Here is a 22,272-nt window from a genome sequence, read left to right as displayed (position 1 = left end):
ATTAATTTTAATGCTGAAATAATGTTTAAAACTCAATTATTAAAATTATTTAAGTTGAAAAATGACCACACCGAATGTGACCAGTGCCCATACAGAGCATTGAAAATAATCAATTAAGTTCAAATTATGTCTTTTTTCAAATTAAATTATATTTTTTAGTTGTTTAAACTCCTAGTCAAATTGAGATTTGCTAATATCAGAACTTAAAAAATTAATTTTAATGCTGAAATAATGTTTAAAACTCAATTATTAAAATTATTTAAGTTGAAAAATGACCACATCGAATGTGACCAGTGCCCATAGAGAGCACAGAAAATATTAAATTAAGTTCAAATTATGTCTTTTTTCAAATTAAGTTATATTATTTAGTTGTTTAAACACTTAATTAAAATGTAATTTGCTATTACTAGAACTTATTTTTAAATTCTATATACAGTAACTAATACTGATTGCAATAATATTAAAATTTTAAATCTTAATTAAAATTTAATTTTAATTGGAGAATGATTTAAAACTATCACTGTTTAAAAATTTAAAAAATTTTAATGCTGAAATAATGTTTAAAACTCAATTATTAAAATTATTTAAATTGAAAAATGACCACACCGAATGTGACCAGTGCCCATACAGAGCATAGAAAATATTAAATTAAGTTCAAATTATGTCTTTTTTCAAATTAAATTGTATTTTTTAGTTGTTTAAACTCCTAATCAAATTGAAATTTGCTAATATCAGAACTTAAAAAATTAATTTTAATGCTGAAATAATGTTTAAAACTCAATTATTAAAATTATTTAAGTTGAAAAATGACCACACCGAATGTGACCAGTGCCCATACAGAGCATTGAAAATAATCAATTAAGTTCAAATTATGTCTTTTTTCAAATTAAATTATATTTCTTAGTTGTTTAAACACTTAATTAAATTGAAATTTGCTAATTCAAGAACTTATTTTTTGGTTCAATATGCAAAATCTAACACAAATTGCGGCATTTTCTTAATATTAAAATTTATTTTTAATTGCGAGAATGATTTAAAACTATCACTGTTAAAAAATTTAATTAATTTTAATGCTGAAATAATGTTAAAAACATAATTATTAAAATTATTTAAATTGAAAAATGACCACACCGAATGTGACCAGTGCCCATACAGAGCATAGAAAATATTAAATTAAGTTCAAATTATGTCTTTTTTCAAATTAAATTATATTTTTTAGTTGTTTAGACACTTAATTAAATTGAAAATTGCTAATACAAGAACTTAATAAAATTAATTTTAATGCTGAAATAATGTTTAAAACTGAATTATTAAAATTATTTAAATTGAAAAATGACCACATCGAATGTGGCCAGTGCCCATAGAGAGCACAGAAAATATTCAATTAAGTTCAAATTACAATATTTTAAAATATTTTAAAATATTCAATTCAATTAAGTTCAAATTTAACACACTCTCTACTCTACTATTAATAAAAATTTTGAATCTCACATATAATTTTATTCATAATGCTGGAAAAATTTAGTATTTTTGAAGAGTTCTCCCAGACTACAATAAGGAAATATTATTAGCTATACCCATGCTTCGATTGTTCTTAAATCAAAATCTATAAATGAATTTAAATTCCATCCCTGAACATAGCTAGCTATTCATTAATTAAATATATTGGATGCTATCCACCTAACGAGCAATATACGTTTGTTGTGATTCGCTTGCTGTCTGTATATCACTGTATAATAAATAAAACTCCTCAGTATAACTTCGAACACGCATTTAAATGCATTTAAATAAATTAATATGTGTGTTATTATTTAGGATGAGAAACGATAATTGTACTCAGTTTGATTCAGTTTTCTTTCCCTCTAACCTCTAATTTTCAATTCAGAAGTAATATCGTAATTTGTTTAGAGAACTATTAATTCCAAATCTATTAACTATCCACAAGAATTTGTGTTTCCGAAAATTCTCTTCCAGTATTTGATGCTCCTGAAATGTTGAAATGCAAAAACATCAAAAAAAAACTTGAAATCAATGAGATTATTATTAAAGTACATGAGGAATTATGAACAGTACAATCATTACAAACAAAAACGGGAAGTATCAAGACCGTCCAACTATCCAAAATGACTGCAATCAACATGCACAAAAGAATCCTACTAAATACTGACTTGAACATTTTATCACAAGAATTCGAAATCGAACAAAATCAGAGGATCACTAAGATATACAATATATAATAAGGGATACATCTCATGTTTACACACATACCAGTCACTCAATCCTGAAAAATTCAGAAGTAATATCGATTAAATCTTCTCCCTCTAATTTATCAAGTCGATTTCCAAAATTAATTTCTTCCAATAAATGCAATAAATAAGGAAATATCATCGGAAACTAGCTGATATAAACGTTCGCATTAAGATCACTTTGGACAATCATTATTTGTTTTGGAAATACTAAAATATGAAGATGAGATAGAAATTTTTGGGAGTAAAATTAGTACAAAAGTGAACTAAATATGCGGACAAATGTTGTAACTTAATCATTCGCTAAAATTCAGAGCAATCACCAATCTCTTCATCTTATTTCTATTTCCTGTCATAGAAACATGAAATGAGACAATGTTGGTGATCTCCTATTTATTTTTTTCTCTTATTTCAGAAAAAGTGTCTCGGTCATCCGTTCTGAATAATGCCACTGCATACAGAGGTCAGTTCTTTGACTGTTAAATAGGGAGCATTTTTAACAGATATTATTATTAGTTGTGTAAAAGATTTATTGAAAATATTGCTAATTTTTACACTTTGAATGAAATGCGGTTTTTGATTAGATATAATTATAGCTTAATTTAGATGAGTATAATTAGCTCAAAATTCAGTGATAAAGTTAAAAATTAGTATTGAATTAGGTTGGTGCCAAGAAACTTTTATTTCTTTCGTTCATTTTTGTACTTTATTCTACAAACATTTTGAAATTCTTTGGAAGCACCTTTTTTCACATAAACTTATCCTTTTAATAGAAATATTGTGGATAGTTCTGCTGTTCAAGCAATGTTTTCTGTTCCTGCTTTCTACTTACTGCAATTCAATTCTGCAAAATATCTGGTATTATTAAATTGTTTCTTTATCTGGTCATCATCTAGATGATTTTTGTTTTAGGTCAGAAATGTCAAACATCATTTGTTTATCGTCATGACTACTGCTATATCGCGGTTCGTTTTTATATTTTTTTAATCATCTATTTAGCTACAATTTCGGCCTTATATCGTCATTTTGGGTTGGCGTTAACCTTAGATTGTTTATCTCATCGAAAGTTCTTGAACATTCTGATATTATGCATGACTAGGTGTCATTGTAGAGCAGAAAGATTTGCAAGGAGATTAATGCATGCAGCATACGTCATACTTAAGAATAGTTATATTATATATAATACTAAACCTATTATCATTCAATATTTTTCTATGTCTATTTATAGAATGAATGAGTCTTAATTTGTCTGAAATAGTAGGATTTGCAGACATACTAACGTAGTACTGTTTCAGGGTTTTACTAACTTCATGCCTCGTTTTGCAATCCGAACAGTTTGCAATTTATTGGATAGTGAAATAGTCAAAATTAGGAATAAGGAGGAGGCACATACAGCTTATGGTAAGATTGAGCCAGTATTTGTTATTGTTTCTTTAAAGAAATATATGTTTTGAATTATATGAAAATTTATTTGAAAGTCATAATTGAGGGGAGAATTGTTAACTACTCGATAATAATCTATTTTTTCATTATTGAAATTTTATAACTGACTGAACATTTTTATTGAAGGTTTGTTAGGCCTTAATAAAAATTTATTTACAGGACTTGCTGGTGGGAAGTCGTTCTGGCTTGGATTGAGAAGAGGTATAATTTTATTTCGGTGACTACGACTCTATAACATTTGATTGTAGAGTTTCCATAATTCATTATTCAGGATTTAGAGAAGCTTAGTAAATTCATCAAATTTAAAAAAAAAAAAAAAAAAAAAAAACGGTAAATGTTGAGAATATAGCAAATCCTTTTTGCTTCTTAACTTACGATTTTCTCTTCTATTTGACTGGTTGTTATTTTTAATACATTGCATGGAATTGTAGATGAGAGTTCGTGGCTAAAATATCACCTTAGGATCAGTTGGTTTTATTTCATATAAACTTCGAGATTAAAGTTGGTAGCATATTCCTGCAGGAAAGAGGGATTGGTATTGGGATACTAGTACCTATGGAACTCGAACACATTTTTTCTTTTGGCGTACAGGACAACCGGATATAACAGACAACAAAAATTGTGTTTACGCAGCTTACGCAGGAGAGTGGATGGCTGCTGACTGTGATAACTTCCGCTCACCGAAAATGTTTGTATGTCAGAGTGAGTTTTGTAAACTCACATTGAAATTTTTAATCAGTCGCTTTCCTGGGTTATTCGGAAAAAAAAAAAGTTTTTTTGCGGAAAACTTTACTGGTAAAAAATTTTTCCGGGTATCCATTTTGATTTCAACTAATCACGAAATCATGGGTATGCATATTATTCACATTAATTAAATGCTTAAACAAATATTTTAGTGATCATTTTAGCTTTCATTGTAAAAAAGCATCCGGAGTAACTGTAACACTTCTGTTATCATTTTTAGTCGCTTTCTAGGTCAATATTTCAAATTTGTATTATACTTTTATTCGGATGATTTTTTCTATTTTAGGCCCTTCATACAAGAACTAGAAGAAAGAAGTTATGTGGAATCATTGAGATGATTTGTCTCGTTACAAGCGCATCCTGTTCATAGATTTCATTTGTATCTTGAACATCTTAATGTTGGTGTGTATTATTTTTTCTATGGGTATCAAAAAGATAGTTTCAAAGAAGGTAAAGGAGGTAATCGTCTTATGTCCATTAAGGAATTTTTCTAGAATTGACAGAGTAACGGTGATCGATGTGAAACTATAGTTCTAGTAACTTTTCACTATCACATTTTATATCATTTTTGAGTAGAAGTTTTGCGAATGTATAGGCAATATATTTGAGAAACAAGAAAACATCGGTAGCTCTATAAAGTTGAGGAGACACTCTGTATTATTTATTTTTTCCAATTAGTCAAAGGTATTCAGACTCCATATGTGTCTTAAATGATGCAACTTTCATGTAAATGATTTTTGCTTGGGATCATAATGGTAGTAGTGAAATATTGTAATGCATTTGCAAGATTATTCTGTCTGTTTTTAATTGAATAAATATAAATGAGAATACAGAAATAGTTTGTGGCTGTTATGAAATAATAACCGCCACAACAATTAATAATGGAAATTCGATTATTTCATTAGAGCTGAAGGATAATTTTTAGAAAGCTATCAAAAAAAAAAAAAGAAACTGGGCAAGTAAAATTCTTCCTCAGAATATTGAATCATAATATTGCTCTATAATATTTTGTGCTTGCAGAAATAGAAATTTGGGAGGGCAAAAATAGAAATTCGTGATAAGTGCGAGTGACAGACATACTTAGGAGAATGTGGGAAAAATAGAAATTCGCTAGGGAGTGCGCGCGGTAAAAGCAAATTCGAAAGCGAGAACGCGGCAGAAATATTTGAACCTGGAAAATTAGTTTGCGATTCCTTTAGATGAGCTTTCCATTGTTATATGGAGTATTAATTTTATACGCATATCGTTAAGAAACACAATTGCTATTATTTTTGGAAATTCTTTCTTAACTAAAACATTCACCATTCAACGTCTCCTGTCGATCTCACAGCTACGTAAGCAGTCAAAATTTATAAAGTCACGTTAAAAAACTTTTAAAATCACAGATGTCTAGTAGAATGCATGTTAGCAAGCATAATAGATGCCTAATCCAAAAATTATATACGTGGTGAAATTGTGTCACTATTAACATTTTATTAACTTCAACAATTTCAAACAATTATAGCAGAATTTTTAATCAAAACAGAAATCAAACAGAATTAATATATATTAATAACTAACGATGAAAAGTGGTAATACATAATTACTGCAAAATGATTCAAATGAATTGGTATCACAACAATAAGAAATTGCTAATTCTGTTAATAGCAATTAAAAACAATAAATGGCTGATTAGCTTGAATCAATGCATTTTTATTCAACAACATACCTCAAAAAAAAAAAAAAAAAAAAAAACGATTCGTTGGAATAACCAAATGATATTCAGGCATGTAATCGAAACAAAAAGAATCTTAATACAACCATAACTTAATAATAAATAAAAAAAGGATACATAAGAACCATGGACGTGAAGATGGTGGCTACCAGCATAGTATGACGACTGACATCAGATTGGGATGTGCTAGAGAGATCGAGAATATGATCAAATGATATTCCCTGTGAAGGGCAAATGGGTTGAATGGTATACACCGAGTTTTCGTGCAAATTAAGTAAGATAAGATATTTGCATATATTCTCCGAGCGCGAGAGAGTATTACTTCAGTAGGAAATGTTTTAAATGATTCTCATAAATGATTTTTTCAACTTTTTTTTTTTCTTAAATTGGAACTGGGTTAAAAAAAAAATTGTAGGGTATTTGATGACTTAAAAAAGATGAAATTGTGCGAAATTTTCCAAAATATAATCGAGAAATTAATTTCAGGAAAAATATCAATTTTTGTGCGACATGCTGAGATTTATAGCGCCGTTTATCGAGTGCATCAAAAGAAAGTAAGTAGATATTTGCATATATCCCTTCAATAGGAAATATTACTTAAGTAGGAAATGTTTTTATAAATTATTTTTTCAATTTTTTTTTCTTAAATTAGAATTGCGTTAAAGAAAAATTGCAAGGTATTTGATGATTGATATAAGTAGTATTGTGATCAATTTTAATATAATTGGAACGCATAATTTGGCGTTGTTTTATCATCAATTTGCATCTGATTAATTTGATGATTTTATAGGGTGGGCTCGCGTGTCGCCCAAAATCCAGAACATCGGACTATTTCCGATGTTCTGGTATATCTAGAACGAGAACCTGTAATGCTCCGTGCATTACAGGAATATATGCGCGAAAGGGAGCAGGTAAATTCATTTTTCTTTTTTGTCATCAATTAAGGATTATAGAAAGAGTTATACTTCTAATTTATATGAAGAGTTATAGAAAGTACTTTCTTAAAATGTGGTCTTTTCAGATTGAAGACCTGCTCCTAACCTGCTTGGAGGATACGGAGAGGAGGTCGGAGGTCGAAGGGCAGGATGGAGAAGAACCGGTGCCTCAGGAGCAGGCATTTTACGAAGAAGAGGCAGAGTGGGCCCCTCTGCCTGAAACTAATGATGCTGATGAGGCCGAGAATTGGCCAACGGAAGCAGAGTGGGCTCCTCTGCCGGAAAGCGATGAAGAAACTGAGGCACCGGTGGCACCAAATGCCGTCGCAGAACCGGTCGAATCGGTTCGCGAACTCGTCCTGTAAGCTTTGATATCTGAAATAAATGTAGTAACCATGTAGTAAACAAAGTAATAACTAGAACAATTGCTAACTTTTTGTTAATTTTATCTGCTGAATAATTTAAACCAAATTTGAAACTATTTCAGAAGGACGAGGACGATTAATATTCCGGTTCTGGCGACGCATACATCGGTTGCGGCAGCACCGGAAGAATTCCACCCCGCTGATTTAGGGGATCTTCCGGAGCAGCTCCGACGGGAGTTGCTAGTGCCGCAAGCAGAACCATACACGGTGGTTCAAGCGAATGAAGAGAGGAACATCGGTAATTTATAATTTTAATAACGTTAGAAGATGATTTTATGTTTGTAATATTTTAAAGGAATATAATCATACTTTAATCTTTTACTGACAAAATCATATTTATGAGTGAAATGTTACAATGTTATCGATGCTTTAAAAAACAGTTTGTACTTCTTTACTATCTTCTAATCACTTCTATTTTCAGTGTGTGGTATCTGCGGCAGGCAGTTTGCTACATTGAAAGGGTGGCGTATTCACGCCTCGAGAATGCATAAGCAGGATGGTAAGTACTTCTAAGCGGAATTTGCAATTAGTTTTTAAAAACATTAGCATATTTGATTTATCTAAATGTTGGCGGACTAATTCATTATGAATATTTCAGGTTTTTGCGCTCGTTGTGGCCATTACCTCCTGCTGCCACCCGGATTCACGGCCGCGCAAAAGAGAGCGGCGACAGAAGTTCACGCTCTCGATTGGTGCCCGAGAGCGTGTGCGGCCGTGATCAACGAAAGGCAGGTCAAGCGCCGCAGACTTGACTTAGTGGGGAGAGAAGAGGATGCCAACCACCTCTTCATTCCAGGTGAGAAATTATTAATATCTAAGAAATGAAATTTGAAATTGAAAAGGAAATAAAAATTCGAATGTACAGAAAACAAAACATTCAGAAAGTGGATTTCATAGTTTTTCTAACCAGCAATTTTTCTTTCAGGCCAGTGATAACATCCGGCCCTCCTCACGCGGCTGACCTGCTACTGCCTGTCCCAGCTCTCCAGTCTTCTGCCCGAAGCAGGTTAGTATTGCGCTAAAAAAAAATGAAAAAAATTTAAAAAAATAAAAAAAATCAAAAAAAAATAAAAAAAACAAAAAAATGAAAAAAAATAAAAAAAAAACAAAAAAATGAAAAAAAAAATAAAAAAAAACAAAAAAAATCAAAAAAATTAAAAAAAAATTAACAAAATTAAAAAAATTAAAAAAAAAAATAAAATATAAAAAAAAATTAGTGAAAAAATTTTGTTTTTATAATTTACAATGTAAAAACAACTGAATTCAGAGTTTGATCAGAAATTGTGAATTTTGTGAAAAAAAAAAAAATAGTGAAAAAATGAGTCATAAAGTTCATTCATTTCATACTAGCATATGTTAATATTAATTGTTTGTGGTCGTATTTGAGAATCAAAAAGTTTGTGAAAGGGATTTCTTTTTCGCGAACAAAATTCGAAAATAGCTACTTTAGATCAAACTTGATTGAATTCAGTTGTTTTTTCTTTATCAGTTTTTTGTTGTGTTTTGTTGTATTTTTTTTTTTTTTTTTGCCCTCTCTGGGCAACTAACTTTTTTAAAAGTTTATTGTTCTATTTTATTGTTTCTAATTTAACTATTATTATGAAATTTTTGATGTTTTTAATAATTTTATAGTTATTACTAATGATTTTGTTTCTTTTTTTTTTTGAAATAATCTATGGATTTTTTTTTCCATTTTTCACATTTTACATTAATTTACCTGTAATTTTTAATACTTTTTTACTACGTATGTTTTCATTTTTATTTTAGTGTTATCTAATTCTTTTCTGTTAATTTTTCTGTTATTTTTTTCATTTTTCATCTAATTTATTATGCGTATTATTGTGCATATTTGATTTTGCGTTTCTTGTAATAAGTTTGTTGGTTATGTTTACTAATATCATGATTGTTTATTTTGTCTTGTTAGAATATTTTAATATCATATTAGATATTAGATAGTAAATGGCAATATTTTACATTTAAACATATTTTTTTGGAACTGAGTAATTTTGAAGCTATTTCCTACATTTAACCTGATTTTTTGAATTATCGAATTAGAAAATAGTGGTATCATTGAATAATTTGATAATTTCTAGGTTTAATTTTTTTTGTTGAATTGCCATTTGGTACCCAATAAGTTATTTTGTGGTAGAAGAGATCGAGAGTAGGTATAGGTAGAGTTATACCTACCCTCGATGTAACTTATGAGTTAGTATGTGAGGAAAATTTTGGAACATTTGAAATTCTGAAAGAAATTTTAAATTCGTAAATCGTGAAGCTTTTTGAATTGGCTTTTGTATTCTAGATATCTTTTATTACTAATTGAATATTTTTAAAATTAGTAGAGTCTGAGATTTTTAAGAAATTTTGAAACTTTTCTAGGGATATATTTTTTGTTCTAGTTGAGTTTTGAAAATTTCTGAGTTATTTAAATTTTAGTTTTTTTTCTGATTTTTTTAAATTTTTAAATATTTGTGTTTTTTTATAATCTTTTTCATTTCCTCAATTTTCTATTCCCTTTTTGGCTTTTTAATTTTTGAATTATCTTGAAAATTATTGAAATTAGTCTGAATTGTCGACTTTTGGGAGGTTTATTTAAAGGTTGAATTATTTGCTTTAATTTTGTTTTTTTTTTTTAATTACTTACTGGAATTGTTTTTGAATTTTTAGATTTTTAAATCTCTAATTATAATTTTGGATTTATTATTAAAAAGCATGCCGCATTTCTTTAGTTTTAACTAGTAACATATTTTTTTATAAATTTTATTGTAGTTTTAGATGCCCCCATTCATTTTTTATAGGTTCTGTTTTAGTTTTTTCTTACCTTCCTTTTCGCATTTATTCCTCACTTGTACTTAATGCATGCTTTTCGCTAACTTTTTACTGTATAATACTTTATATTTTACTAAGATAGTGATTTACACTCCTTGTAGTTTTACTAATTGCATGCTTTTTTTAGTTAATTAAAATTATGTAATAGTATCTTACTAGCTTATATTAATAATTTCTTTTTTTGTTGTTGTATTAACTGCATGCTTATTCACTTTGATCACCTTTTTTTTTTTACTTTGCATGCTTTTTGTTAATTTTAATGTTTATTAACTGCATGCTTTTTTATTAATTTTGTTTTTGCATGAATTTTGGCTAACTTTACTTACTGCATGCTTTCTGTTAACTTTACTATCTATTAATTGCATAGCTTTTTGTTAATTTTAATGTTTATTAATTGCATGCTTATTCACTTTGATTACCTTTTTTTTTACATTGCATGCTTTTTTATTAATTTTGTTTTTGCATGAATTTTGGCTAACTTTACTTACTGCATGCTTTCTGTTAAATTTTACTATTTATTAATTGCATGCTTTTTTGTTAATTTTAATGTTTATTAGTTCCATGCCTTTTTATTAACTTTGTTTTTGCATGAATTTTGGCTAACTTTACTTACTGCATGCTTTCTGTTAACTTTACTATTTATTAATTGCATGCTTTTTTGTTAATTTTAATGTTTATTAACTGCATGCTTTTTGTTAATTTTAATGTTTATTAACTGCATGCTTATTCACTTTGATTACCTTTTTTTTTACTTTGCATGCTTTTCATTTATTTTATTTTTGCATGAATTTTGGCTAACATTACTTACTGCATGCTTTCTGTTAACTTTACTATTTATCAATTGCATGCTTTTTTGTTAATTTCAATGTTTATTATTTCTATGCTTTTTTATTAATTATTTTTTTGCATGAATTTTGACCAACTTTACTCACCGCATGCTTTCTGTTAACTTTACTATTTATTAATTGCATGCTTTTTTGTTGTTTTTAATTTTTATTAATTGCATGCTTATTCACTTTGATTACCTCTTTTTTTTTGCTTTGCATATTTTTTTATTAATTCCATGCTTTTTTATTCATTTTGTTTTTGCATGAATTTTGGCTAACTTTACTTACTGAATGCTTATTGTTAACTTTACTATTTATTAATTGTATGCTTTTTTGTTAATTTTAATGTTTATTAATTGCGTGCTTTTTTGTTAATTTTAATGTTTATTAATTGCATGCTCATTCACTTTGATTACCTTTTTTTTTTTTTTTTTTTTTTTTTTTTTTTTTTTTTTTTTTTTTTTTACTTACTGAATGCTTATTGTTAACTTTACTATTTATTAATTGTATGCTTTTTTGTTAATTTTAATGTTTATTAATTGCGTGCTTTTTTGTTAATTTTAATGTTTATTAATTGCATGCTCATTCACTTTGATTACCTTTTTTTTACTTTGCATGCTTTTTTATTAATTTTATTTTTGCATGAATTTTGGCTAACTTTACTCACTGCATGCTTCTTATCCACTTTGATGACCTTTCTTTTTTAACTATTTAGTTCATTTTTGTTAATATTAAAGCATGCTTTTTTGTTAACTTTGATCACTTTCTTTTTAACTACTTAGTTCGTTTTTGTCAATATTAATGCATGCATTTTTTTTAGACTACTTCTACATTTACTTTCACTTATTGCATGCTTTCTCTTAGCTTTACCACTTATTAATTGCATGCTTTTTTATTTATAACTGATATTATCAATTCGACTAGTTGTTTGCAGTATGGAATTTGTTATCAGTATTTATGGAAGTATATGTTATCGTCAGAGTTTACTGTGCAGTATCCGAACTTGCTAAAAGAGATTTGTCATTCTCTCCTGGTAAATTTATTTATTAGCAATTATTAATGAAAGTAAATTTTGATTTTAAAAAATAATAAAAAAAGCAAAATTACTAGTTGTAAGAATTTTAAAAAATTGAACTTAAATATGAAATTGAACTTTTTAAACCTTAGCATTGACTTGAAGACATTAACAGTCCTCAAAAGAGGTACACACTAATTAAGTGGAACAAAGTGAATTAAAATTGGTTAATTATTGAAATGCTGATTTTAATTAATTGAATCCACGTTAAATTTCAGTGAAGCAAGTTGCATAATGAAACATAGTGATGATGTTTGGTGAACCAGTAGCGCTCCTCAATGTCAACAAAAGTAAATTAGGTTAAAAGAATATTTAAATTATTAGTGATTATTCCATTTAAAACTTCACTGCCGATAGTATTTATTAATTGCTTGAAATGAATTAATGTTGATTGGTCTAACTTAAGAAATGTGAAATAAATCATTCCAATCGAATCATGTGAGATACGTAGTTTGACTTTTAGATTTTAGATCTATCCTTATTTTATTTGTTAAATTACTCCATATCTATTGTTTGAATGTTTTAAAAAAGAAGAATTTTAGAGGCAAAGCAGCAAGGGATTTTTATAGCTATCAAGAGTGAAACGGGGTTTAACATGATCGTGTCACATGACCTTATTGCAATAACATCAATTATTTCTTCTGATTAACTGAAAGTAAGTTACTTTAAGTATTTTCTGAAATGAGTGATAAAATAAATACTAGAAATTATGAAGCAGAAAAAAAAAAAAATTATTTCCTAAGGAATGATTTTTAAAATTAATTTATATGTCAAATAGATAGATGTGATGAAATGATTTTGCTGATTAAATCAATTTTATAAGGAAGAGAGCAATCTGCAAATCTGCAAAAGTAACCTGAATGTGACCTTCATTTATTGATCAGCAACGTGAAATCAAACGTGCCACCTGTGCGTCAGGAGACTTAATCATCACAATTATTATCAATTTGGTTCATATTAGTACTTTCAAAAATGAAAATTATTCACAGCGAATATTTATGAATAGAAAGAAGTTACAGAAATTAACAAATTCAATGATCATTGATGAATTGAATAGTTTGTATTCGAGTAAGCAAGTAAAAGTTTGTATTCGAGTGAAGAAATTAGCAAAATTTGAGAATACAAATTGGTTTTATTAATTGTATTTAGTAATACCAAATTACTTATTAATCTTTTATCACTGTTTTTATGCATTTTGCAATAATTAATGGCAAAAAGAAATAAAAATTATCATCCAGTATGATTTAGTGATTAGTGATAAGATATGGCTAATTAAGACATATCGCGAGAGAGAGAGAAGAGAGATTTGATAGGATGTATAAGTGAAAGAATTATGATGAGTGAATAATTAATAAAGAAAAGATTAATTAATTCAATCAATGATCAATTTGTTTGAATGTTTTTTCTTCCCAAAGCTATTCTTTTTTATTTTTTTCAGTATAACAACAACAACATCTTTCCTTTTTCATAATCCTATCTAAGTTATTGAAAAAATTAACTACTTAATTAAGCAGCATTTTTTTTTCTAAACGAAACAAACAACATTTGTTTAATGTTTAATTTTTATTTGAACTAATTTGAGACTTTGAAATTTTTCAGATAAACAAGAAAGATTGAATCTTGCAGGAAATATTCAAGTTTTCGTACAACATACAATTGTCAAATGGCCTATATTATTTTACTTAATTGTATATGACTGTGCTTAGATTTGATGGCGTACTCTTTTTCTTTCGAGAAATTTTGCTAAATACAATTAATAAAATCAATTTCTACTTTTATTTGTTGATATGCTTTGGAAGTTTTTAAAATTATTCGAAAAAAAAAATGAAATGAAATAATAACAATAATTTATAGACATAGAATGATTAAAATTATGAAATAAAAATAGCATTTTTTGTCATTTTTTTTTTTTTTTTCGGATAACCGTTGCTTATGCAAAAACACAAGACTTATCAGCATGATGGTTAGGTATTTTGAGAAGTATAAATGCTGCTTTTGGTACTATTAGTGCATATTTGTATTCTCTTGTCGAAAGTCATTGCTCGACAAGGAAATCCGGATTAATTAGCTTGATTGTATCGTTTCAGAAAGTACTTTGATCCGGTTTTATTATAATGATAAATGTGGGAAATCTCAGAGAATTTTATCCTAAATTAGTTTATGGAATTTTTTAGAGCTATTGGTACGTATTGTATAGAGTTTATAGTTGAACTGCTCTGCTCAATTTTTTTTTCTTTTTTTTTTTGCTGGCCAATAAATGCCAACTATCTAAAATGTACCAATATCAAATTACCAGTCACGGTGTAAAAAAAATTGAAAATGAAAATCAAGTTTAAGAAATTTGAAATTTTATTCGATATAACTTTTTTTTTTCTTCGTGGCTCAACATTTGGCTCATTTGACATATTTGCATTGTTTCTATTTGATTACTTGGCTAACCATTTGTATAGATTGTTTCATTTAATTTTAGAGAAAATACTTTCTGTATTTTATTCATCCGATCACATAATAAAATTAAATGAAACAATCTAAAATTATTCTCCTTTTTCAACAATTCGATTTAATTTCATAATTCAATTTTCTTGTTTTTTCTGGATGAATTTAAATGACAATTATAATTCTTTTCTTATACCTATTATTTTATGGCAAATTTAGAACCTTTTTATAGAAATGATTGTTGATAAACGTTTTTACAAATTAGTTGATAAATAGTTGATAAACGTTTTTACAAACTTCATTTAGTAGAAAGAATTCTTCCACTGAATTTAAAATAAAATTTATGAAAAATTATAAATCATTATGAATTTTTAATTCTACATTGTTAAATTAAACGTTGCAAATCATTCACACTTCCTCATTGCAATAATTTTATTTACCATAAAATTTGTACTGTAGTATAAATAATGGAAGATGGAATAACTGAAATATTTAAAACATTCATTTCAAAGAATTATCTGCGATCATTGTAATCGACAGCGTATTGAAGAATTAATTAATTAATTAATTAGTGCATCTGTGATAATATTTTGCAAATAATCTCTGGAATTAAACTTTTACAGAATGAATAAATTTTTAATTAATGAAATATTTCGCTGTATTATAAAAATTATTTTAGTATAAATGAAATTCTGAAAGCAAAATTATTTATTTAGAATATACGAATGATACAATGCAATGCGATATAATCGGACATATTCTGATTATACGTTGAAATTAATTTCATCTTTCTTTTTTGTCCAAAAATTTTAAGCTCTGTTATTTTTGAAGACTTTTGCAACTGTTAGCTTATGCAATGTTTGAAACTATCACTGTTTAAAAATTTAATTAATTTTAATGCTGAAATAATGTTTAAAACTCAATTATTAAAATTATTTAAGTTGAAAAATGACCACACCGAATGTGACCAGTGCCCATACAGAGATAGAAAATAATCAATTAAGTTCAAATTATGTCTTTTTTCAAATTAAATTATATTTTTTAGTTGTTTAGACACTTAATTAAATTGAAAATTGCTAATACAAGAACTTATTTTTTAGTTCAATATACAAAATCTAATACAAATTGCAACATTTTTTTAATATTAAAATTTTAAATTTGAATTAAAATATATTTTTAATTGCGAGAATGATTTAAATCTATCACTGTTTAAAAATTTAAATAATTTTAATGCTGAAATAATGTTTAAAACTCAATTATTAAAATTATTTAAGTTGAAAAATGACCACACCGAATGTGACCAGTGCCCATACAGAGCATAGAAATAATCAATTAAGTTCAAATTATGTCTTTTTTCAAATTAAGTTATATTATTTAGTTGTTTATACACTTAATTAAATTGAAATTTGCTATTACTAGAACTTATTTTTTAGTTCAATATACAAAATCTAATACAAATTGGAACATATTTTTAATATTAACGTTTTTAATTTGAATTAAAATTTATTTTTAAATGCGAGAATGATTTAAAAATATCACTGTTTAAAAATTTAATTAATTTTAATGCTGAAATAATGTTTAAAGCATAATTAATAAAATTATTTAAGTTGAAAAATGACCACATCGAATGTGACCATTGCCCCTACTGAGCATAGAAAATAATCAATTAAGTTCAAATTATGTCTTTTTTCAATTTAAATTATATTTTTTGCTGTTTAGACACTTAATTGAATTGAAAATTGTTAATACAAGAACTTAAAAAACTAATTTTAATGCTGAAATAATGTTTAAAACTCAATTATTAAAATTATTAAGTTGAAAAATGACCACATCGAATGTGACCAGTGCCCATACAGAGCACAGAAAATATTAAATTAAGTTCAAATTATGTCTTTTTTCAAATTAAATTATATTTTTTAGTTGTTTAATCACCTAAATAAATTGAAATTTGCTAATATTAGAAATTCTTTTTTAGTTCATTATAGAAAATCTAATACAAATTGCTGCGTTTTCTCAATATTAAAATTTATTTTTAATTGCGAGAATGATTTAAAACTATAACTGTTTAAAAATTTAATTAATTTTAATGCTGAAATAATGTTTAAAACTCAATTATTAAAATTATTTAAGTTGAAAAATGACCACATCGAATGTGACCAGTGCCCATACAGAGCATAGAAAATATTCAATTAAGTTCAAATTATGTCTTTTTTCAAATTAAATTATATTTTTTAGTCGTTTAGACACTTAATTAAATTCAAATTTGCTGATACCGGAAATTATTTTTTAGTTCAATATACAAAAACAAAACAAATTGCGGCATTTTCTTAATATTAAAATTTTAAATTTGAAGTCAAATTTTTTTTAATTGCGAAAGTGATTTAAAACTATCACTGTTTAAAAATTTAATTAATTTTAATGCTGAAATAATGTTTAAAACTCATTTATTAAATTTATTTAAGTTGAAAAATGACCACACCGAATGTGACCAGTGCCCATACAGAGAATAGAAAATAATCAATTAAGTTCAAATTATGTCTTTTTTCAATTTAAATTATATTTTTTGCTGTTTAGACACTTAATTGAATTGAAAATTGTTAATACAAGAACTTAAAAAATTAATTTTAATGCTGAAATAATGTTTAAAACTCAATTATTAAAATTATTTAAGTTGAAAAATGACCACATCGAATGTGACCATTGCCCCTACTGAGCATAGAAAATAATCAATTAAGTTCAAATTATGTCTTTTTTCAATTTAAATTATATTTTTTAGTTGTTTATACACTTAATTAAATTGAAAATTGCTATTACTTCAACTTATTTTCAAATTCTATATACAATAACTAATACTAATTGCAACATTTTTTTATTATTAAAATTTTAAATTTGAAATAAAATTTGCTTTTAATCGTGAGAATGATTTAAAACTATCACTGTTTAAAAATTTAATTAATTTTAATGCTGAAATAATGTTTAAAACTCAATTATTAAAATTATTTAAGTTGAAAAATGACCACACCGAATGTGACCAGTGCCCATACAGAGCACAGAAAATATTCAATTAAGTTCAAATTATGTCTTTTTTCAATTTAAATTATATTTTTTGCTGTTTAGACACTTAATTAAATTGAAAATTGTTAATACAAGAACTTAAAAAATTAATTTTAATGCTGAAATAATGTTTAAAACTCAATTATTAAAATTATTTAAGGTGAAAAATGACCACACCGAATGTGACCAGTGCCCATACAGAGCATAGAAAGTAATCAATTAAGTTCAAATTATGACTTTTTTCAAATTAAGTTATATTATTTAGTTGTTTATACACTTAATTAAATTGAAAATTGTTAATACAAGAACTTAAAAAATTAATTTTAATGCTGAAATAATGTTTAAAACTCAATTATTAAAATTATTTAAGTTGAAAAATGACCACATCGAATGTGACCAGTGCCCATGCAGAGCATACAAAATATTCAATTAAGTTCAAATTATGTCTTTTTTCTATTTAAATTATATTTTTTAGTTGTTTAGACACTTAATTAAATTGAAAATTGCTGATACCAGAAATTATTTTTTAGTTCGATATACAAAAACTAAAACAAATTGCGGCATATTCATAATATTAAATTTTTAAATTTGAATTCAAATTTATTTTTAATTGCGAGAATGATTTAAAAGTATCACTGTTTAAAAATTTAATAAGTTTTAATGCTGAAATAATGTTTAAAACTCAATTATTAAAAATATTTAAGTTGAAAAATGACCACATCGAATGTGACCATTGCCCCTACTGAGCATAGAAAATAATCAATTAAGTTCAAATTATGTCTTTTTTCAATTTAAATTATATTTTTTGCTGTTTAGACACTTAATTAAATTGAAAATTGTTAATACAAGAACTTAAAAAATTAATTTTAATGCTGAAATAATGTTTAAAACTCAATTATTAAAATTATTAAAGTTGAAAAATGACCACACCGAATGTGACCAGTGCCCATACAGAGGAGCACAGAAAATATTCAATTAAGTTCAAATTATGTCTTTTTTCAAATTAAGTTATATTATTTAGTTGTTTAAACACTTAATTATATTGAAATTTGCTATTACTAGAACTTATTTTCTAATTCTATATACAATAACTAATACTAATTGCAGCATTTTCTTATTATTAGAATTTTAAATTTGAATTCAAATTTATTTTTAATTGCGAGAATGATTTAAAAATGTCACTGTTTAAAAATTTAATTAATTTTAATGCTGAAATAATGTTTAAAACTTATTTATTAACATTATTTAAGTTGAAAAATGACCTCACCGAATGTGACCAGTGCCCATACAGAGCATAGAAAGTAATCAATTAAGTTCAAATTATGCCTTTTTTCAAATTAAGTTATATTTTTTAGTTGCTTAAACACCTAAATAAATTGAAATTTGCTATTACTAGATCTTATTTTCAAATTCTATATACAATTACTAATACTAATTGCAACAATATTAACATTTTAAATTTGAATTAAAATTTATTTTTAATTGCAAAAATGATTTAAAACTGTCACTGTTTAAAAATTTAATTAATTTTAATGCTGAAATAATGTTTAAAACTTAATTATTAAATCTAAATCTGTCTTATGATCCGACATGGTTAGCAATTCTGAGAGCAACAGACCCTCTTACATCAGTAAACAAAAGCGTATGTGTATTTTTTCATAAAATGGAATATCTATTTTACTAGTATTAATGCATTTGAAATACTAGTATTAATGCATTTGAACAAGGTTAATCTGACTTTTTAAATTTTAAGGTTTATTCTACAATTCTCTCTCTTTCGTCTTTCTTCTTGTTGATTTCTAATATGATTCTTGCTTCGTTGTTCTCATATTAAATTAATATTGAAATTATCTTCTTTATTAAATTGCAGGATGGCTTTGGATGCAGTACAGCGTGCGCATGATGCTGAATTAAAAAATATTAATGAAAAAGTTCGTAGTATTAGTGGTAATAATATAAGCTCTTCTCAAACAAATATCTCTGCCGAACCAAGAATCGATGTACAGTCTACAAGGCAGAGGTGAGAGTACTTTTCATTAAGATTATTTAAATATTTTATTCCAATATATCTGACTCTTTTTTTTTTGCCTATTTTCTTGTTACAGTAAAATGTTGGAGCAAATGAGTACAGAATTAGCTCAGTTGTCGGCATTATACTCGGCAAAATGTCTGGAGAATTCTCAGCTTGATGAGAAGATGTCTTTATTGCTGGCCGACAAAGAAAATCAGTCATCGTTGAAGTATTTTAAATATTTTAAAGCTTTCTTTTGTTTTTTTTTTCCTCTTATTTGTTTTGTCTCATTTTTTTCAGCAAAATTTTCTTATTATTTATGGCAATTAAAACTAGATTTATCAAATATTTTAGAGGATTTTTGTGTTTTTTTGACGAAAAAAAAAATTTTCAAATTTGTAAATTTTAATGTATTTTAATGTGAAATTTTTATTTTTAGTGATGTAGAAACCCAAAATAGACGCTTGCATCGTGAATTACGGCAAAAAGACATAATAATTGAAGAGCTGAGGCAGACGGTGGCATTTCTGGAACGTCGAACTGCTGATTTGACCGGTGAAGAACTTCCTGTTAAATATGGTAGGTTCATTTTTTCTAATGTTTTATGTGAATGTAACAGTGATCAAATTAAGCTTAGGATAACTTAGATATATTTGACGAATGTAAGTTATGATATGACCTTTTATCGTAATCAGCTTGAACCATAGGGGTCATCTTTTAATCTGTTAATGAGATAGAAGTCCATCACTGGGTTGCTACAATTCACTTTTACTTATTTACTTACACACTTTTCAAGGCTTTTTTGGCTGCAAGTGCAAGGGCCCTTTGGCATTATTATCATCCTTCGCTTCTTGGTAATTTTATACATGTCAATGTATCACTTCAAACTTATTCCTTTTTTTTTTGTTGTTTTTTGAAAATTACTAAAATCTTCAAAAAATTCTATTCAAAATTTAAGTTGTTTGCAGAACTGCCAAAACGACAAAATCGGTAAGCTTTAGTATGTGTAAAAATGTTTGAAATTGGCTTGGCATTTTAGGCTCAATTTGATTTTTTCTAGTACTAAGTTTAAGATCACCAATAATTTATTGTAAAATTTTTCAAAATATATCCATATTTCTAATAAAATTTCTATCATCTTTCTTTTCGTTGAAGAAATTTTCAAATTTACCTTGTTATGGTGATCATAGACAGTAACATAATTATTCTTCTTCAATCCTGTGATGCATGCTTGTTATTTCTAAATTCTATATTAGTAAAGCATGTTGCCTGAACTTTATTAGCTGTTGTCAATTCCTTCTATCAGCCTTCTTTTCCTGCCTAATTGCTTCATGCCTTCATTTCAGCATTGATTTGTAAAATGACATTTTTGTGTTTTTTTTTGGTTAAAATTCAGTAGTTTCTTTCTTTTTTCATTATTTTGATGACAGAAAGGATAGCACTAGTAAAAATTTTATAGCAAATGATTCATTCCTTTTAGCTTATCAACAATATGCTATAAAGTTACAACTAGTGCTATCATTTTTGTGTCAAAATGTTTGGAATACCTCTTTTGACAGTATCACTTTCATATTTTTTCGTTGCAGAGGAACGCGTAGACGACGTACCGTTATTACGAGAGGAATCGGTGACACACCGAACACGTCAAACTCACTTTCCAACTCTTCAGCAGCAGCAACAGCAACAACAACAACAGATAGCTCTCAGTTTTCCATCACTCAACAACAGCGACAGCATAGTAACACAACCAACAGCAGTCGTTTCATCGATTTGGCATCTTCCATCCGATCAAGGGGTCAAATTTCGAAGAAATCGTCAAGTGACATCAAAAATGACTTCAAGACGTAATGGTAAGTAACTAAATTAGTAGTATAAAATTCAAATGGAATATAGAATTCAGATGAGGAAAACTCATAAAAATTAATATATAACTTAAATTTTTAATGGAGAATTGCTATGTTTACTGTCCAACTTAACGGTTACGACTTTATATATTGTAACAGTTATTCTGTAATCACTTATTGTTAACAAATGAATTATGTAATCAAATTTAAGATGTTCGATTCCATAGCAATCCAGCGATACCAGTAAGTGAGATGACAACCAATTATTTAGCCAGTGAATTACGACGTTCAATGATTATTCCAGTGAGTGAACGTCGAAAGTTCTTTGAAACGATCGCTGAATACAGTCATCCTTTCTAATAAAAAAATGATATTTGATAACACTTTAAAAAGAAAAAGCAAAAAATATTTCTTTCCTATAGGACAGAAAATTCAAATTGTCACTTATTGCAGTTCAGTTTTTTTAAAAAAAAAATGACAAAACTAATAAATTGAAGCGAATAAAATTACAAGGAAAATTTTTAATAAGAACATTGAATTAAAAATTTCCCACTTTTAAAGTTCTAGTCAATTTGTCAGAGAAATGAGATTTATAGCAGAATAATAATGCATACTGGGATAAGAAGCTACAAAACTTTAATTTTATTCACATTCATTTAGGAAAATATTTCAGGAATTTATGAGGAAAT

General features: G+C 26.7%; 3 protein-coding genes across 3 annotated transcripts; 2 read left to right on the top strand and 1 right to left on the bottom strand.

Annotated features, from left to right (window-relative positions):
• Positions 1–3,050: 3,050 nt before the first annotated feature.
• Positions 3,051–8,259, top strand: Bm17612 (Uncharacterized protein; the record flags this gene model as incomplete). The annotated part of the gene is made up of 9 exons (XM_043079845.1): positions 3,051–3,104; positions 3,542–3,647; positions 3,849–3,890; positions 4,212–4,377; positions 6,938–7,058; positions 7,169–7,443; positions 7,570–7,745; positions 7,929–8,010; positions 8,106–8,259. 9 exons carry the CDS (start codon positions 3,051–3,053, stop codon positions 8,257–8,259), a joined length of 1,176 nt encoding a protein of 391 aa, XP_042935779.1.
• A 169-nt stretch (positions 8,260–8,428) lies between these two features.
• On the bottom strand, positions 8,429–10,578 carry Bm17611 (Uncharacterized protein; the record flags this gene model as incomplete). Its single annotated transcript, XM_043079844.1, has 2 exons — positions 8,429–8,525; positions 10,493–10,578. The coding sequence occupies 2 exons, from the start codon at positions 10,576–10,578 to the stop codon at positions 8,429–8,431; spliced, it is 183 nt and encodes a 60-aa protein (XP_042935778.1).
• Positions 10,579–19,599: 9,021 nt separating this feature from the next.
• On the top strand, positions 19,600–21,943 carry Bm8254 (Uncharacterized protein; the record flags this gene model as incomplete). The annotated part of the gene is made up of 5 exons (XM_043079843.1): positions 19,600–19,748; positions 19,834–19,968; positions 20,179–20,318; positions 21,326–21,589; positions 21,795–21,943. The coding sequence occupies 5 exons, from the start codon at positions 19,600–19,602 to the stop codon at positions 21,941–21,943; spliced, it is 837 nt and encodes a 278-aa protein (XP_042935777.1).
• Positions 21,944–22,272: the final 329 nt, after the last annotated feature.

This window comes from Brugia malayi, assembly GCF_000002995.4.
Source record: "Brugia malayi strain FR3 genome assembly, contig: Bm_v4_Chr3_scaffold_001, whole genome shotgun sequence".
Lineage (NCBI taxonomy): Eukaryota > Metazoa > Nematoda > Chromadorea > Rhabditida > Onchocercidae > Brugia > Brugia malayi.
This window is presented reverse-complemented; position numbering and strand designations above follow the sequence as displayed.